The sequence below is a fragment of the Callionymus lyra genome, chromosome 17, assembly GCF_982586985.1.
Source record: "Callionymus lyra chromosome 17, fCalLyr1.hap1.1, whole genome shotgun sequence".
Lineage (NCBI taxonomy): Eukaryota > Metazoa > Chordata > Actinopteri > Syngnathiformes > Callionymidae > Callionymus > Callionymus lyra.
Window position 1 is genome coordinate 23661035 of NC_141834.1, and position 15955 is coordinate 23676989.

General features: G+C 47.5%; 1 protein-coding gene across 1 annotated transcript in view; it reads right to left on the minus strand.

Moving 5' to 3' along the window:
• The window catches only part of LOC148063050 (exostosin-1b-like), a 39438-nt gene continuing 23483 nt past the window's right edge, over nucleotides 1–15955 (minus strand). The window contains exons 2-11 of the mRNA XM_087812241.1: nucleotides 14408–14501; nucleotides 11436–11543; nucleotides 11113–11232; nucleotides 8715–8847; nucleotides 6901–7019; nucleotides 6303–6398; nucleotides 5984–6073; nucleotides 5760–5920; nucleotides 4928–5099; nucleotides 1–2426 (exon numbers count right to left, since the gene is read on the minus strand). Of these exons, the coding sequence (XP_087668367.1) occupies nucleotides 2241–2426; nucleotides 4928–5099; nucleotides 5760–5920; nucleotides 5984–6073; nucleotides 6303–6398; nucleotides 6901–7019; nucleotides 8715–8847; nucleotides 11113–11232; nucleotides 11436–11543; nucleotides 14408–14501 (1279 nt within the window). The 3' untranslated portion in view covers nucleotides 1–2240. The remainder of the gene's footprint in view (nucleotides 2427–4927; nucleotides 5100–5759; nucleotides 5921–5983; nucleotides 6074–6302; nucleotides 6399–6900; nucleotides 7020–8714; nucleotides 8848–11112; nucleotides 11233–11435; nucleotides 11544–14407; nucleotides 14502–15955) is intronic.

The following is a 15955-nucleotide window of genomic DNA, read 5'->3' on the forward strand; positions in this document are numbered from 1 at the left end:
TTTATATCAAACGTTTTATTTCTTGATTTTTCATTTTTATAAAACTCTTTACAAAAAATCATCAGGAAGAACGTGAGGGAGACGAGCAGAGATGCAGACGATGAACAGTTCTGATAAATACTGTGTGTAGGTGTGTGTGTGTGTAGTTGTGTGTGTGTAGTTGTGTTTGTGTGTGTAGTTGTGTTTGTGTGTGTAGGTGTGTGTGTGTGTAGGTGTGTGTGTGTGTGTGTGTGTGTGTGTGTGTATAGGTGTGTGTGTGTGTGTGTGTGTGTGTGTGATGAGACGAGGGTCAAACAACAGCTCCAGATTGAATGGACACAGACGTGTGTAGAAATGAAGGATCTGTTGCTCGTTGTTTCCCGACTTAAAGGCACATAGTTCATAGTTCACTCTCGCATCACGACCTCTGGCATCACGACCTCTGGCATCACGACCTCACGACCTCTCGACCTCACATATTGCACCTGCTTCATGTGACTTCACCAGACACTCGGCTCCACACACGGATCTATTGGCACATTCCAGGAGCGACGGACGAGAACATGGAGACGCTTGTGTCCTTGATATGAGCAGAAGAAGAAGAGAACGAAGACCCGGAAACGTGGATCGACGTCCAGAAGGTTCGACAAACGAGAGCTGATTATAGGCAACAAACCTTCTGATTGAATCTTTGTTTGTGTAGTAAAGGCAGCAGGAGCCTTGTTGTTGTCGTCATTATTGTGCGTTCATTCGACTTAAATATCTTCCGTCAGCGTCAACGTTTGTCGTCAGTTTACAGTAAAAACTCAACTTTAAAAACTCAAAGAAAGAAAGATCTCGTCCCAGAACCATCAGCACCAACAAAACTAGAGTCCCCACAGGGGTCGTACCCTCGACGCTGACCCTCCCGACAAGACCCTCGTGAAGCAGACAACAAAGATTCTTACTTCGGAGAAGATTAGAGTTTTAAAGAGTTTAAAATGTCAATGTTTCCATCAGACCAGAGGCTCCTACTTCCAATAGATACTGAGTCGTTGGAATCGTTAAGAGTTAAAACCAAGAAGTCGATATAAGGAGCAAAACATTTCAGTGAACATGGATCGTCTAGAACCGGTTCTGGGATCTAAAAGTAAAACAGTGAAGGAAACCCGTCTAAGAAAATCATCGCCTTCAAGTTCACGCCTGGGATCGTTTGATACGATCCTCGTGGTTCAGTCCAGAGTCTGGAGATACATTTGGTGACGTTGGGTCGACATTCCACTGATTATCAAGAACACACAGCAGCTGCGACTCCGACCCGGCGCCACAACGAGTCCAGCACCGCCGCTGAGACACCGAGGAGTTCCAGGAAATAACAATTGCAAACGTGTTTCCCTCTTGAACCCGAGGAGCGAGTGGTTGAGACTCGTCGTCTCTTATTCAAATAAACACTTTTGACCAGAACCACAACATTCTCTCCGTGTCGACCCGACAAACCTCCGTACCAACACCTTAAACCCTTCCTTGTTCCTGGAGATGCTCCTCCAGCCCGGGACAAGAACTGTTCCTCATGGCACCAAGACTTGGTCATTTGTTAGACCTTCAAGTCGGGCATCGAACCCTCCACAGATCCAGGACTGAGGTCATGAGTCCATGTGTTGATGTTTGTGGCAGATCTTTCATCTCAACCTCCAGGATCTTCAGACACGACCTCTCTGAGATGTTAACTCTCTGTGGTCAGAGTCTCTGAAATCTATCTTCAATGTTTCGACAATGGTTCTGAGAGCAGGTTCAGGAAGTAGTTTTGGGGTCACTATGGGCTCCTAGAACATGAGATCCTGGTCATGTGCAGATCCTTGATCATCTGAGGCTCGAGGATCTCGTGTCTTGAGAAAGTTCAACCTATCGGATGCTGGGACTCTAGGGTTCTTGCCAGGGGTCAAGGGTCACTGTCAAAGCATGTGTCATGTGATCTTGGTACAAAGGTGTCGTTGGGACCTCAGGGATCCAGAAGGTCCTGGTCCAGGAACCGTCACTTCAAGCTGTCGCCCGAGGATGGAGTCGAGGAAACGTTTGGACACGTTTGTGAAGGACGTGAACTCGTGTCCTTCAGGGGTCGCTGTGATCAGAGACCAGGACGACACGGGCAGACCACGAGGACACGGGTCAAGGACACGGGTCAAGGACACGGCGATCTAGTCCACATCTGCTCGGCTCCCCTGCAGCTGGTTCCACGAGTCCGGCCCCTCGCTCGTGCCCAGAGAGCGGGGGGGTCTGGAGGGCTATAGCCTCTCGATGTCCCGGTACTTCTTCCTCAGTATGGACACCTGGTCCTTGAACAGAACCGGGTCCAGCCTCATCTGGGAGTGGACCAGTGGCATCGTGCCAAACCAGCTGGCAAACTTGTTCATGCAGGTCTGGCGCTGGGCGAAGTGGTCCGGGTCGGCCCAGCGGGAGGCCCGGGAGCTCTGGAGGGAGAGAAGAGGTGGATGAGGAAGGAGGAGCGATGGAAGGAGGGAGAGAGAAGAGGTGGATGAGGGAGGAGGAGCGATGGAGGGAGAGAGAGAGAAGAGGTGGATGAGGGAGGAAGAGCGATGGAGGGAGAGAAGAGGTGGATGAGGGAGGAGGAGCGATGGAGGAAGAGAGAGAAGAGGTGGATGAGGGAGGAGGAGCGATGGAGGAAGAGAGAGAAGAGGTGGATGAGGGAGGAGGACAGAGAGAGAAGAGGTGGATGAGGGAGGAGGAGCGATGGAGGGAGAGAGAGAGAAGAGGTGGATGAGGGAGGAGGAGCGATGGAGGGAGAGAGAGAGAAGAGGTGGATGAGGGAGGAGGACAGAGAGAGAAGAGGTGGATGAGGGAGGAGGAGCGATGGAGAGAGAGAGAAGAGGTGGATGAGGGAGGAGGAGCGATGGAGAGAGAGAGAAGAGGTGGATGAGGGAGGAGGACAGAGAGAGAAGAGGTGGATGAGGGAGGAGGAGTGATGGAGAGAGAGAGAAGAGGTGGATGAGGGAGGAGGACAGAGAGAGAAGAGGTGGATGAGGGAGGAGGAGCGATGGAGAGAGAGAGAGAGAAGAGGTGGATGAGGGAGGAGGACAGAGAGAGAAGAGGTGGATGAGGGAGGAGGAGCGATGGAGGGAGGGAGAGAGAAGAGGTGGATGAGGGAGGAGGACAGAGAGAGAAGAGGTGGATGAGGGAGGAGGACAGAGAGAGAAGAGGTGGATGAGGGAGGAGGAGCGATGGAGGGAGGGAGAGAGAAGAGGTGGATGAGGGAGGAGGACAGAGAGAGAAGAGGTGGATGAGGGAGGAGGAGCGATGGAGGGAGGGAGAGAGAAGAGGTGGATGAGGGAGGAGGAGCGATGGAGGGAGAGAGAGAGAAGAGGTGGAGGAGGGAGGAGGGACGGAGAGAAGAGGTGGATGAGGGAGGAGGAGCGATGGAGGGAGGGAGAGAGAAGAGGTGGATGAGGGAGGACAGAGAGAAGAGGTGGATGAGGGAGGAGGACAGAGAGAGAAGAGGTGGATGAGGGAGGAGGAGCGATGGAGGAAGAGAGAGAGAAGAGGTGGATGAGGGAGGAGGACGGAGAGAGAAGAGGTGGATGAGGGAGGAGGAGCGATGGAGGGAGAGAGAGAGAAGAGGTGGATGAGGGACGGAGTGAGAAGATGTGGATGAGGGAGGAGGACAGAGAGAGAAGAGGTGGATGAGGGAGGAGGACGGAGAGAGAAGAGGTGGATGAGGGAGGAGGACGGAGAGAGAAGAGGTGGATGAGGGAGGAGGACAGAGAGAGAAGAGGTGGATGAGGGAGGAGGAGCGATGGAGAGAGAGAGAAGAGGTGGATGAGGGAGGAGGACGGAGAGAGAAGAGGTGGATGAGGGAGGAGGACAGAGAGAGAAGAGGTGGATGAGGGAGGAGGACAGAGAGAGAAGAGGTGGATGAGGGAGGAGGAGCGAGAGAGAAGAGGTGGATGAGGGAGGAGGACAGAGAGAGAAGAGGTGGATGAGGGAGGAGGAGCGAGAGAGAAGAGGTGGATGAGGGAGGAGGACCGAGAGAGAAGAGGTGGATGAGGGAGGAGGACAGAGAGAGAAGAGGTGGATGAGGGAGGAGGACAGAGAGAGAAGAGGTGGATGAGGGAGGAGGACCGAGAGAGAAGAGGTGGATGAGGGAGGAGGACAGAGAGAGAAGAGGTGGATGAGGGAGGAGGACAGAGAGAGAAGAGGTGGATGAGGGAGGAGGGACGGAGCGAGAAGAGGTGGATGAGGGAGGAGGGACGGAGCGAGAAGAGGTGGATGAGGGAGGAGGGACGGAGCGAGAAGAGGTGGATGAGGGAGGAGGGACGGAGAGAGAAGAGGTGGATGAGGGAGGAGGGACGGAGAGAGAAGAGGTGGATGAGGGAGGAGGGACGGAGCGAGGGAGCAGAGAGGTAGAAATGGGACAAATCTCAGGATGAATAATTCATGAGCATCATCCCGACCTTTGAAAGCTCCTCCTAATTATTCATGAGATGTTTACTGGAGGCCACGAGTGTTTGGAAGATTCTTCTGGATAAGAAGGTCTTTTCATTAAAACTAACGAGAATTGAATCCATGACGTGAACGACTGGCTTCAAAATAACATTGAAGATCTTCAGGAGGATCTACATCCACAGCTTTGGACCAGTTCTGGTTCTGAGCGACACGTCCTTTACGAACATCTGTCAGAAGGTTCTTCAGCTACATAGGTTCATGGATCAATGACTATCGAGGAGGACGAAGGTCAGATGTTTGACAAATTATGAAGAAATAAAATGTTCCTTTAAAAAATGTAACTGTGATCAGAAAGTAACTTTCTTATCTAAGCCTGGTTCACTTGATCAAATACTTTCCTATTTTCCCAAATAATTCCTAAAGGGATCAATAAAGTTCCGTCCATCGCTTCTCCGTCTCCACCTGTTGCTTCACCTCCAGTTCTCGTTGCCATAGCGACTCCATCACTCACCTGTCCCATCATGGTCTCCTTGTACTGCTTCTTCTGCGTGACCTTGACCGGCGGCAGCTTGGAGACGGCCGACACCAGGAAGTTCATCAGGATGTCCTCGCAGTTGGACATCTGGTCCACCATGGACTTCAGGCTGGCCGGCAGGTAAGAGGTGTACAGGTAGTGGTAGTACCTGCGGAGACGGAGGTCGTGATCCAACTATTGATTGTTTACTGATTGATTAACATTTATTTGAAGCAACAAACTCAACATTCACACGGTGTCGTCTCAACAACCCTCTCAGTAACGCCGTCATGATCAGCTCCCATCATGCTTTGCCGCCCAGCCAACCCATCGTATGACATAGAATCTCATACAGTATCGTATCGACCAATCAGCCGTCGATCAATAAAGCAGAGTGTAGAAAGGCATCATGGGAGTTGATTGCTTTGTTGTCAAGTTGAAGTTTGTCTTCAGTTGTGTTGTCATCAAAGAGAACCAGCAGTTGTGTTGTCGTCAAAGAGAACCAGCAGTTGTGTTGTCATCAAACAGAACCAGCAGTTGTGTTGTCATCAAACAGAACCAGCAGTTGTGTTGTCGTCAAAGAGAACCAGCAGTTGTGTTGTCATCAAACAGAACCAGCAGTTGTGTTGTCATCAAACAGAACCAGCAGTTGTGTTGTCATCAAAGAGAACCAGCAGTTGTGTTGTCATCAAAGAGAACCAGCAGTTGTGTTGTCATCAAAGAGAACCAGCAGTTGTGTTGTCATCAAAGAGAACCAGCAGTTGTGTTGTCATCAAACAGAACCAGCAGTTGTGTTGTCGTCGACTGAAGCTCGACACGAGGCTCTCACTTGTGATAGATGGCGGCTCCGGTCAGAACCATGGAGTAGTCGTTGGTCCACTTGGACGTGTAGCCCCAGCGCTCCTTGTTGCCGTCCCAGAAGTGGCTGCGGGCCGGGTACCCCACGATGCGGTCCGGGAAACTCTGCCACACGGTGAAGGCGAAGTCCACCTGAGAAGAAGAAGGGCCTCAGAGACCTGGATCGTGGACCAGACGGGACCGTGGACGCCTCACCTCGGTGGTGGACAGAACCGTGTCCTCGTCCAGGCTGAGGACGGCGTCGGTGGGGATGGTGTCGTACGGCAGGAAGCGGCTGCTGATCACCTGAGGAATCAAGAGGTTCAGGCTCAGAGCAGACTTGAGTGACGTCACGTTTGAGTGACACGTGTCTCCCTGACGAGGCGACACTGTAGTGCGGATGCAAAGTGTGAATCCTCAGACGCGGCACGTCTCAATATTTCAACGCTGTGTATAATGTAGCGGCTCTGAATCATTCATCGCTTCATCGTCGGCGGATGAAGATTCCTAGGAACGTTCTCACACTTCTGATTACCTTGTTCTCGCCCTCGATCACCAGGACGGGCACCGAGGTCGCCGGCCAGCGATGTTTGGCAGGAAGAGGCTTCTCACAGTTCCACAGAACGATCACCTGCCACACAAATCAATTGTGAGGAAAGTGCTGAGTCGGCTTCAGCGATCGATCAGTGATATGAACATCCTTCACGTCACCTGATCCGTGATCACATGTCAGGTATAGGAACATTCTTTTAGACTAATACACCCTCATAGACAGAACTTTACTCCTTTAAAATAGAGTTAGAAACACACACTCCTGTCACACATGAATGATGCGCTCAATGATCTTGGGATTGCTATGGTGCGTTCAAGACCGTTGGATCATTCATAACACTTGCTTTTTCAACTGAATTAGGTTTAAGTTGTTCTCTGCTTTCACTTATTTTAGTTTTCAATTTCCTCATTTTATTTAACACCACAAGTCGTCCATTTATTTTCCTATAAACGTGTGTTTTTTATTCAGTTTCATTGTCGCCATTTAATGGATTGTGTGATCAATAATAAAGCGTGTTTCACTCGCTCAGGAAATAAACAATAATGTGTATTTACCACATGAACGCTGATCGAGTTCTTACCTGAGCGCAGTACTGGGATCTGGCCACCGACACCAGCAGCTTCATGACCGGCTGCGACTGGGACACCAGCGGGGTCACCACGTGGATGACGGCCGTGAACTTGGGGTACGGCTTGATACCTGGAGGACGACAGAAGACGAGGGTGAGAAGAGAGAAGGAAGATCTGAGCTGTGTCTCAAACATACTTAGTATACTAGAAGTTAGTATCATCAGGATAGTGTACGTACTAACTAGTAACTAATCCTCCACAGATAGTATGTCTCAAACATACTTAGTATACTAGAAGTTAGTATCATCAGGATAGTGTACGTACTAACTAGTAACTAATCCTCCACAGATAGTATGTCTCAAACATACTTCTCTTAGTATACTAGAAGTTAGTATCATCAGGATAGTGTACGTACTAACTAGTAACTAATCCTCCACAGATAGTATGTCTCAAACATACTTAGTATACTAGAAGTTAGTATCATCAGGATAGTGTACGTACTAACTAGTAACTAATCCTCCACAGATAGTATGTCTCAAACATACTTAGTATACTAGAAGTTAGTATCATCAGGATAGTGTACGTACTAACTAGTAACTAATCCTCCACAGATAGTATGTCTCAAACATACTTCTCTTAGTACACTAGAAGTTAGTATCATCAGGATAGTGTACGTACTAACTAGTAACTAATCCTCCACAGATAGTATGTCTCAAACATACTTCTCTTAGTGTACTAGAAGTTAGTATCATCAGGATAGTGTACGTACTAACTAGTAACTAATCCTCCACAGATAGTATGTCTCAAACATACTTCTCTTAGTATACTAGAAGTTAGTATCATCAGGATAGTGTACGTACTAACTAGTAACTAATCCTCCACAGATAGTATGTCTCAAACATACTTAGTATACTAGAAGTTAGTATCATCAGGATAGTGTACGTACTAACTAGTAACTAATCCTCCACAGATAGTATGTCTCAAACATTCTTCTCTTAGTATACTAGAAGTTAGTATCATCAGGATAGTGTACGTACTAACTAGTAACTAATCCTCCACAGATAGTACGTCTCAAATCAAACTCTGCTGCTACACACTAACAGGAAATGACGCGACAGCTTCTTCTTCTACTACTATTTAACGATGATTTCAACCAGCTGTAGGAACGCTATCGCCACCTGCTGGCAGCACGTTTGGTGTGTATGTATATATATATATATATATATATATATATATGACGTATATATAACTTCCGTTTACAACGTCACTAAGATGGAGATGTTGAGTGTAGAAAGTGTCCATCGATCCATACTCAGTTTTGTGTGTGTTTTAGTGTCAATTTAGTGTGTATGGAGCACTACATTTACATACCAAGAATTGAGACGCACTTATGCACTACAAATACTAACTTTGAGTACACTAGTATGTGATTTGAGACACAGCTCTGGTGAATCTTTTCTTTCTTTTAGCTGCAGAGGATGTAACCACTGCTGCCATCTAGTGGCCAGAGGTTTAATGGCAACACAAAAACAAACAAACGCGTAAATATTTTCGTGTTAATTGTGAATTTAAAAACATGGATATAATTGTGTTGAAGATATCTGACCAGTGCTAGTGAACAGGTCGACTTCAATAGGAAGTGTCTAATAAGGCTAACAAACGTTCAGTTACTGCAGTCGTCTCCGCGTCAAACGGTGGATTAATGAAGTACGACAAGACGGGGGATGAAGTACAGTTGATGAAGTACATGTGGTACATGAAGTACATGAGGTACATGCATGTACACATCAGACCAGATGTTCTCGCCGATGAGTCGCGTACGAACCCAGCTTGGCGTAGTAGAAGGGGAAGTCTCCGAGGTACGTGGAGAACTGAGGCAGCGTGAAGAGACCCCCGGGCAGACTGTTCCACATCAGGCTGCTCCTGGACGTCCTGCGCAGAACCCGGTCCTGGATGATCTGGAGACACAAGGTTTGAAGGATCTCGTGTGAGAGGAAGCTCTTCAGCTGCCATGAAGGATGAATTATTTCAGTCTGAGACGCTCACAGATTTATTTATGCAGTACGTCTGATGAATTCACTCCAGTGACCCTCGACTCACATCCATTCACATCAAATATAAAAACATCTTCCATAGGTGACGTGCTGTCCATCAGTGTCGTGCTCATCATGTATAAACCATGAATTAAATATTGCATGAAAATATAGTTTATAGGAGAAACTCGTCTGAAAAATGTAAGTGTAATTAGAGAAATATTATCTGTAGGTGGATTTTAGTCTTTCAAGAGGTTTCATAAGATTTTACTCATTTATATATTTATTTTCAAGCTTCTTTCATTAGACGACGTCTCTTTAACGTCATCTTCATCCAACAACCACACGTTTGACTTCAACATGTGGTGCAAACTTTACACATCAACTCCTTCAAACGTTGAATATTTTCTTCCCGCACGTCCTCGTGCGACACCTTGAACCTGTCAATCATCGTCTCCACGAGTGTCTGATGTTGCTCTGATGAAAACTGAAGTGTTTTGTGAAGATGTTGACGCTGTGACGTCATCCAAGTATCGTTTATGAAAACTTCAACGATGATCTCCGACGACAATCTGCTGCGTCAGAGTGCGAGTGTGTCGAGTGTGTTGAGTGTGTTGAGTGTGTCGAGTGTGTCGAGTGTGTTGAGTGTGTCGAGTGTGTTGAGTGTGTTGAGTGTGTTGAGTGTGGAGTAAGAAAACAAAGTGGGTTCATTACCAGCACATCACAGTCAGAGAGCCAAACTCACTTTACTCTGCATCTCGCCTGCAGCCACACACAGCTTTAATATTTGATGCAGGTTCTCTCGCTGCACACTGATGGGTTGCAGGCGCTCGGCGCCGCACGCCTGGAAAGTCTGCTGACGGTGTGATGTTGGCGACAACAAATCACGTCGACTGGTGGATGTGGGTCACTCATGTGAGAGGATAGAACCACACTTGTCGTCTCCAGGCGAGAGGAAGGTTCTAAACCAGTTATTTATGAGCTAAATTAAACAATTACCTGCTTCGCAAAGTTTTCTTTTAATATCTCAGCACATCGTTTGAGGTCAACAGTGACTCAGACGCTGCTGCAGCAACAGATGAAGCCACGACATTAAGACACTCTGATGGATCCACGGTAAAGAGCAGCCATGACGGAGGCGTGTTCATGTTCAGCAGCAGCACGTGTGAACGTTCAAGTGGATCCACACGAGCCTCCGCCGGGGCCACAATAAAAGGGTTTATAGATGCAAAATCAAATTACTATTTAAACACAAGATGAATTCTCCTCCATCCATTTTTCATTCCGCGCTGCTCTCCGCGGCGCTTGTTTGCAATTCCAGGCTGTGAGCGTGATCGCCTCGCTCGCCTCGCTCGCCAGCAAGAATACAGATAAATGGAGTCGGAGAGCAGAACGCCGCCGACATGACTGATTGCGGAGCCGCCGCCTCTGAAACACCATTCTTTAACAACGTATAGACCAATAATCCCGCTCGGCCTCGGCCGCTCTAACAAAGTCACAGACTGAAGTGAAACGAGTAGAACTCTGCTGTGAAATTAAACTGATTTATAATCTTTCTCGACTCAAAGTCGGGTTTAATGGCTTCCATGAGGAGTTTGAAAAGATTCCATTGTGTTCTTTATCTCCATGAACGTCAGCAGGATCACTCCAACCTTTTCTTTAATAAAGGAAGTGATGAGTTCACTGAGAGGGAGTGACCTCTCCGTCATCAACACTCAGTTGAACAATAACAATAGAAGTACATTTGGAGAATGTAACTACGAGAGACCAAACAACTCACTCGGCACGTTTAGTAAAGTCTATAATCAAAACAAAATACTATGACATTTTTGATATTTGATTGTGTTGATTTAAGAACAACTTGATTGACTCTGATTGGACCACAAGTTACTACATCAACCAATGGGACGCTTTTATGTCATAAGCTCCGCCCATTGAGTGGAGCACTAAGAGATTTGATGGGATCAGACGTGTGTCAATCAAAACAGCTGTGTTGGAAGATAATAGTCATGCAATGACGAAGTGAAGTGAGAGTGTAGATGGAAGCGAGAGGGTCTTCTCTGTACATGCGTCTCCTCTGTTGTATTTATTTCACTTCTATTTTCCAGGCGCGTAGAGAGCGAGTGAGTCGGGGTTATTTTCAGATGTGCTGTAAATTAAATGTAGCGTCGTGAGCTCCTGCAGATCTACCTCCAGGGTTGTCAGGACTATCTTCTCCACGGAGTTGAAGTACGCCTCCCACAGGAACTGCGTCTGCTGTCTCAGGGAGAGGATCTTGTCCTGGTGGATGGAGCGCACCGTGGAGGGGATCTAGGACACAAGTCAGTACACATCAGGACCAGGACACGCTTGAATGACCTCACACTCCGGGAACACAGATGCTCACACACACATCTTTGCTACAATCTTATCATCATGCACTCGGAAGGGTTGCCGGTTCAAACGCCGGCTCCCTCGAACATAGAGACGCTGTGAGAAGTTCCAGAGAGACTTGGAGGAGGAAGAAGGTTCACCTGGAGAAGCAGCCGCTCGTCCCCGATCACCGCCGCAGTGTTCCAATCGATGATCTCGGAGAAGGGAAGCTCCCAGCCGTTGCTGAGCATCACGGGCACGCAGGCGGCCTGTCCGTCAAACAAACACCAGTGAACATCTCACACCACTCGACTTTTAGAAACACGTCAGAGTCTCAACACGTCTCGTGATCCGAGCTCTTGAAGCGACATCGAGGAGGTCATGAGATCCAGCAGGTTTATGAGCAAAAAAAAAAGTTAAAAAATGGATTTGATACAACGAGAAGCATTCAAGTGAAGGTCTGGATGGACATCTGGATGCAGGAGGCTTCATCATGAGCTACATTAGCTACATTAGCCTCCCGTGTGTTTGGTGCCAGGATGTTTCTGGAACTCACTGCCTCTTGCTGTCAATCATCGTCGATCGATCCTTACTTCCCTCTTTAACATCCGTCTATTCTTAACAACTGCTAACGTCAATATTTCTAGGACTAGACTCGAGAGCTTTGCAAGTTTGGTCAGTTTCAAACGTAGAGAGAAACAAAAAAAAAGTCTCTGGACCATGAGCACCAGCAGGTCCTCGTGAGCCCATCATCCACTTGTGTGTGAGTGTACGTGTCGTTGTGTGTAGAAGCGCAGCTGTAATCTTTTAAGCAGGGACGCCTCTCCGATTGTCCTTTGTCGGCACACACACACACACACACACACACACACACACACACACACACACACACACACACACACACACACACACACACACACACACACACACACACACACACACACACACGCACACGCACACGCACACGCACACGCACACACACATGTACACACACACACACACACACACACACACACACACACACACACACACACACACACACACACACACACACACGCACACGCACACGCACACGCACACGCACACGCACACACACATGTACACACACACACACACGCCACCGCTGCCCTCATCACTTTCCTTTCATGAGGTAACAGCTCTGGAACTGAACACTTGACTCTCTCCACAGCTCAGTGAGTCTCAGCATCACTTCAGGCTCTTGAGCTTCACCAGGTCTCGTCCCCCTCAGACCCCGATGGAACCCTCCACTGATGGTCTTCACCTACAGATGTTCAGACCAGGAGCAGCACTTCAAGTGAGTCAGGGTCTTGTTCCCGAGCGAAGGAAGGATGGATCAGGACAGAAGGACGGGGTCTTCAGTCATAAGGACTCAGTTCTGATGGTGTCTCTCGTGGTCTTCTACAGTAGAGCGTCTGGACTCTGGAGTGTGAGAAGACCAGAGTAGAACCGCTGCACCTCCAGTGTCTCTGACGTCTCTACAGTTCAAACATGTGACTCATCGACCATCTAGATCAGGGGGGGGCACTCTCGGTCCTCAAGGGCCGCAGGTTTTTGTTCCAACCGATCGAGCACATTTTAACCAATGAGGTTTGAGCTGAAACAAGCAACACCTGACTGACTCTGATCAACTGATTACTCCTTAGACGCCTGATTGGTCAAAATGTGTCCTCTTGATCGGTTGGAACAAAAACCTGGACACCCTGCGGCCCTTGAGGACCGAGTTTGCCCACCCCTGATCTAGAACATCACCAGGACCACATCATCATCATCATCATCGTCATCGTCACTCATTTAAAATAACAATAATAAACGCAATGAAGTCAGAATCACGAGGCTGAAGCTCATGTGTCGTCGTTGAGATGCTACAGAGAGTTCGGTTCGGTAGAACTTGACTGATCCTCAATAGTGAGTTACAATAGTGAGGACTTTACTGAACATTACGTTTATATCATTTTTGGAGGCAAGACTGAACTGTTGTGGTGGAATGATGGAGATGATTCAAAAGTTTGATGTGACGATGAAGGATAAAGAATTCAGATTCGTTGAGGTGAAGAAGGTCCAAGTGATTCAACTGGTCAACAAGTCCAAGTGAAGATGCATCTGTGAGTCGTCTGCATATAAACGATGAGAGACCAAATCTAACCAAGAGGAGACGTATAAATACTTGTTTGGTCCACTGGACTGATCATCATCTTCTGGACTAACAGCTGGTAAATATCCAGGAAATTGTAAACCCAGGACTTGGACCTGCTCACTGTGACCTAAATGTTCTCCTGAATACTGGAACGAAGCCACGTCTGCAGGAACAACGTCACCTTCTCTACTCCAGCAAACATGATCGACCACAGCAGCGACTCGTTCAAGTCAAGCTGGAGAAGAGGAACGTGAGGCGAGACGGAGAAGGATCCGGAGAAGGATCCGGAGAAGGATCCGGAGAAGGATCCGGAGAAGGATCCGGAGAAGGATCCGGAGAAGGATCCGGAGAAGGATCAGGAGAAGGATCCGGAGAAGGATCCGGAGAAGGATCCGGAGAAGGATCAGGAGAAGGATCAGGAGAAGGATCCGGAGAAGGATCCGGAGAAGGATCAGGAGAAGGATCAGGAGAAGGATCCGGAGAAGGATCAGGAGAAGGATCCGGAGAAGGATCCGGAGAAGGATCAGGAGAAGGATCCGGAGAAGGATCCGGAGAAGGATCCGGAGAAGGATCCGGAGAAGGATCTGGAGAAGGATCCGAGCCGGCGCGCTGAGAACAGCTGTTCCACGCTAGAGTAAAGTGGTGGTGTGAGCTGGAGAGACACGTCTTCTGCAGCTTTTACCACATCATTAATGCAGCGATTGTTTATTCGCTGCAGATGTGGAATTACACAAGCAACATTCTCTGTCAGTGACAAAGTGCTGAGGCTCACGGAACACAAAAGTTTGAAAAACCCGGTTCGAAGGACGGATGAGAGACTCGGGAGAGAAGCTTTTAGTGATAGTGTCTGAACGACAGATGCTAAACAAAAGCAGCCGCTGAAGCCTTCCTGCTCCACACATCATCACGGAGAGTCCCAGCCTTGTGAGGAGGGATGAGTCATGGACAGGAAAATGAGACTTCATGTGCGTCACTGACCTGCAGAGCCTCCAAGAAGCGAAAGGAACCCAGTCGTCGACCTCGAGGAACCAGACAGAACGTGGAGTTGTTCAGCATCTCCCTGTAGTCGTACCTGAGGGACAGAAGGAATTCAGTCTTTGTCTCAACACATCAACCTTGTTTGTGGGAAAACATTAATGTCTCTGTCTCAGCACGTCAAGGGGAAGAACCAGGAGCAGCTGATCGGAGTGTTGGGGTGAAGAAGAATGGACGAGGTCAAGGGTCAAACTGCTGCACAGCAATCGACCCGATGAGATGTCATGACATTATGATCAGCTCCTATGATGTTAAATCCTGCAGAGTCGCACACAAATCCACCAAAATCCTCATTTCTCACAAACATCCTTCAGTCCGACCACATCTGGAAGTCAAAATAAACCCGAGGAGTTCCATCTGAGGGACGGACTCTCCAGCGTGTCCCTGGCCTCCCTCCCGCCTCCTGCCAGTGACTTCAGATATTCTGAGCCGCATCAACACTGACGTATCTGCTCTTCAACGGTGTTTGACACCAGACAGGTCTGGCAGCAGAGAGACCTCCACCTCGGACCTCCTGTGTTCCAGGCTTGAACCTCTTCAACTCTCTGGCCTCTCGTGCACATCTCGTGCACATCTCGTGCACATCTCGTGCACATCTCGACATCTATCGTCCGAGCCTCCGTCAGCACTCGCTGGGATTAAGGAGCTGCTTGGAATTCCTTCAGTGTGAACATGACACGTGTGCAGGACCAGAGAGACTTTCTGGCAACAGGTTGAAGCTCAGAGAGAGAGTCCGTCATGTCAGAGCAGAAACATCCAAACATTTACACACTAAACTATTAAACAATTGAAGACACATTGAAGGAGGTAAACAAGAACTATTTCAAAAATATCGTCTAATTTAATAAAGTATAGGAATAAAATACACATTTGAGAAGGACATTACATTTTGGGAAGTATTTAATATCATAATTCACTAGGTAGTTAGTTCAGAGAACCTCATAATAAAAAAAAGGGTAGTTATACATGGAAAAATTAAATACAAGTACATAAGTGAGAATATGGGAATATTTTACTTATACTTATATATACTTGTATATATAAAAAGAATTCTAAAATAAATACTTTAAGTGTTAATTTTAAGTGTAAAAATATATTCAGATAATTCAAAATGAAATTAATACAACACAAATAAGCACAGAAATGATTTCAAATATATATATTAGTAAAATACAGGGTTAAATGTGGATAATACATGTAGAAACAAGCAGCGTATATATACATATACATACAGTGAAGAGTGTTGTACTGCAGCGTTCTATTGTACCGCTAGATAATCTCGTACACATGTGATAATCTCTCAGAAAGAGCAACCATATGAATGAAGGCAGGATTAATGGACACAAAAGGATGAAGCGACGGTGAAAGTTAATGCAGGCAGACGTACAATATGTTGACATAAAGACGGTCGATGGAAGCTTTGACCTCAAACACTGACTGACCAATGAGGAACCAGAGGTGCAGATTATGAAAGCTCCAGTGAAGGTCTGG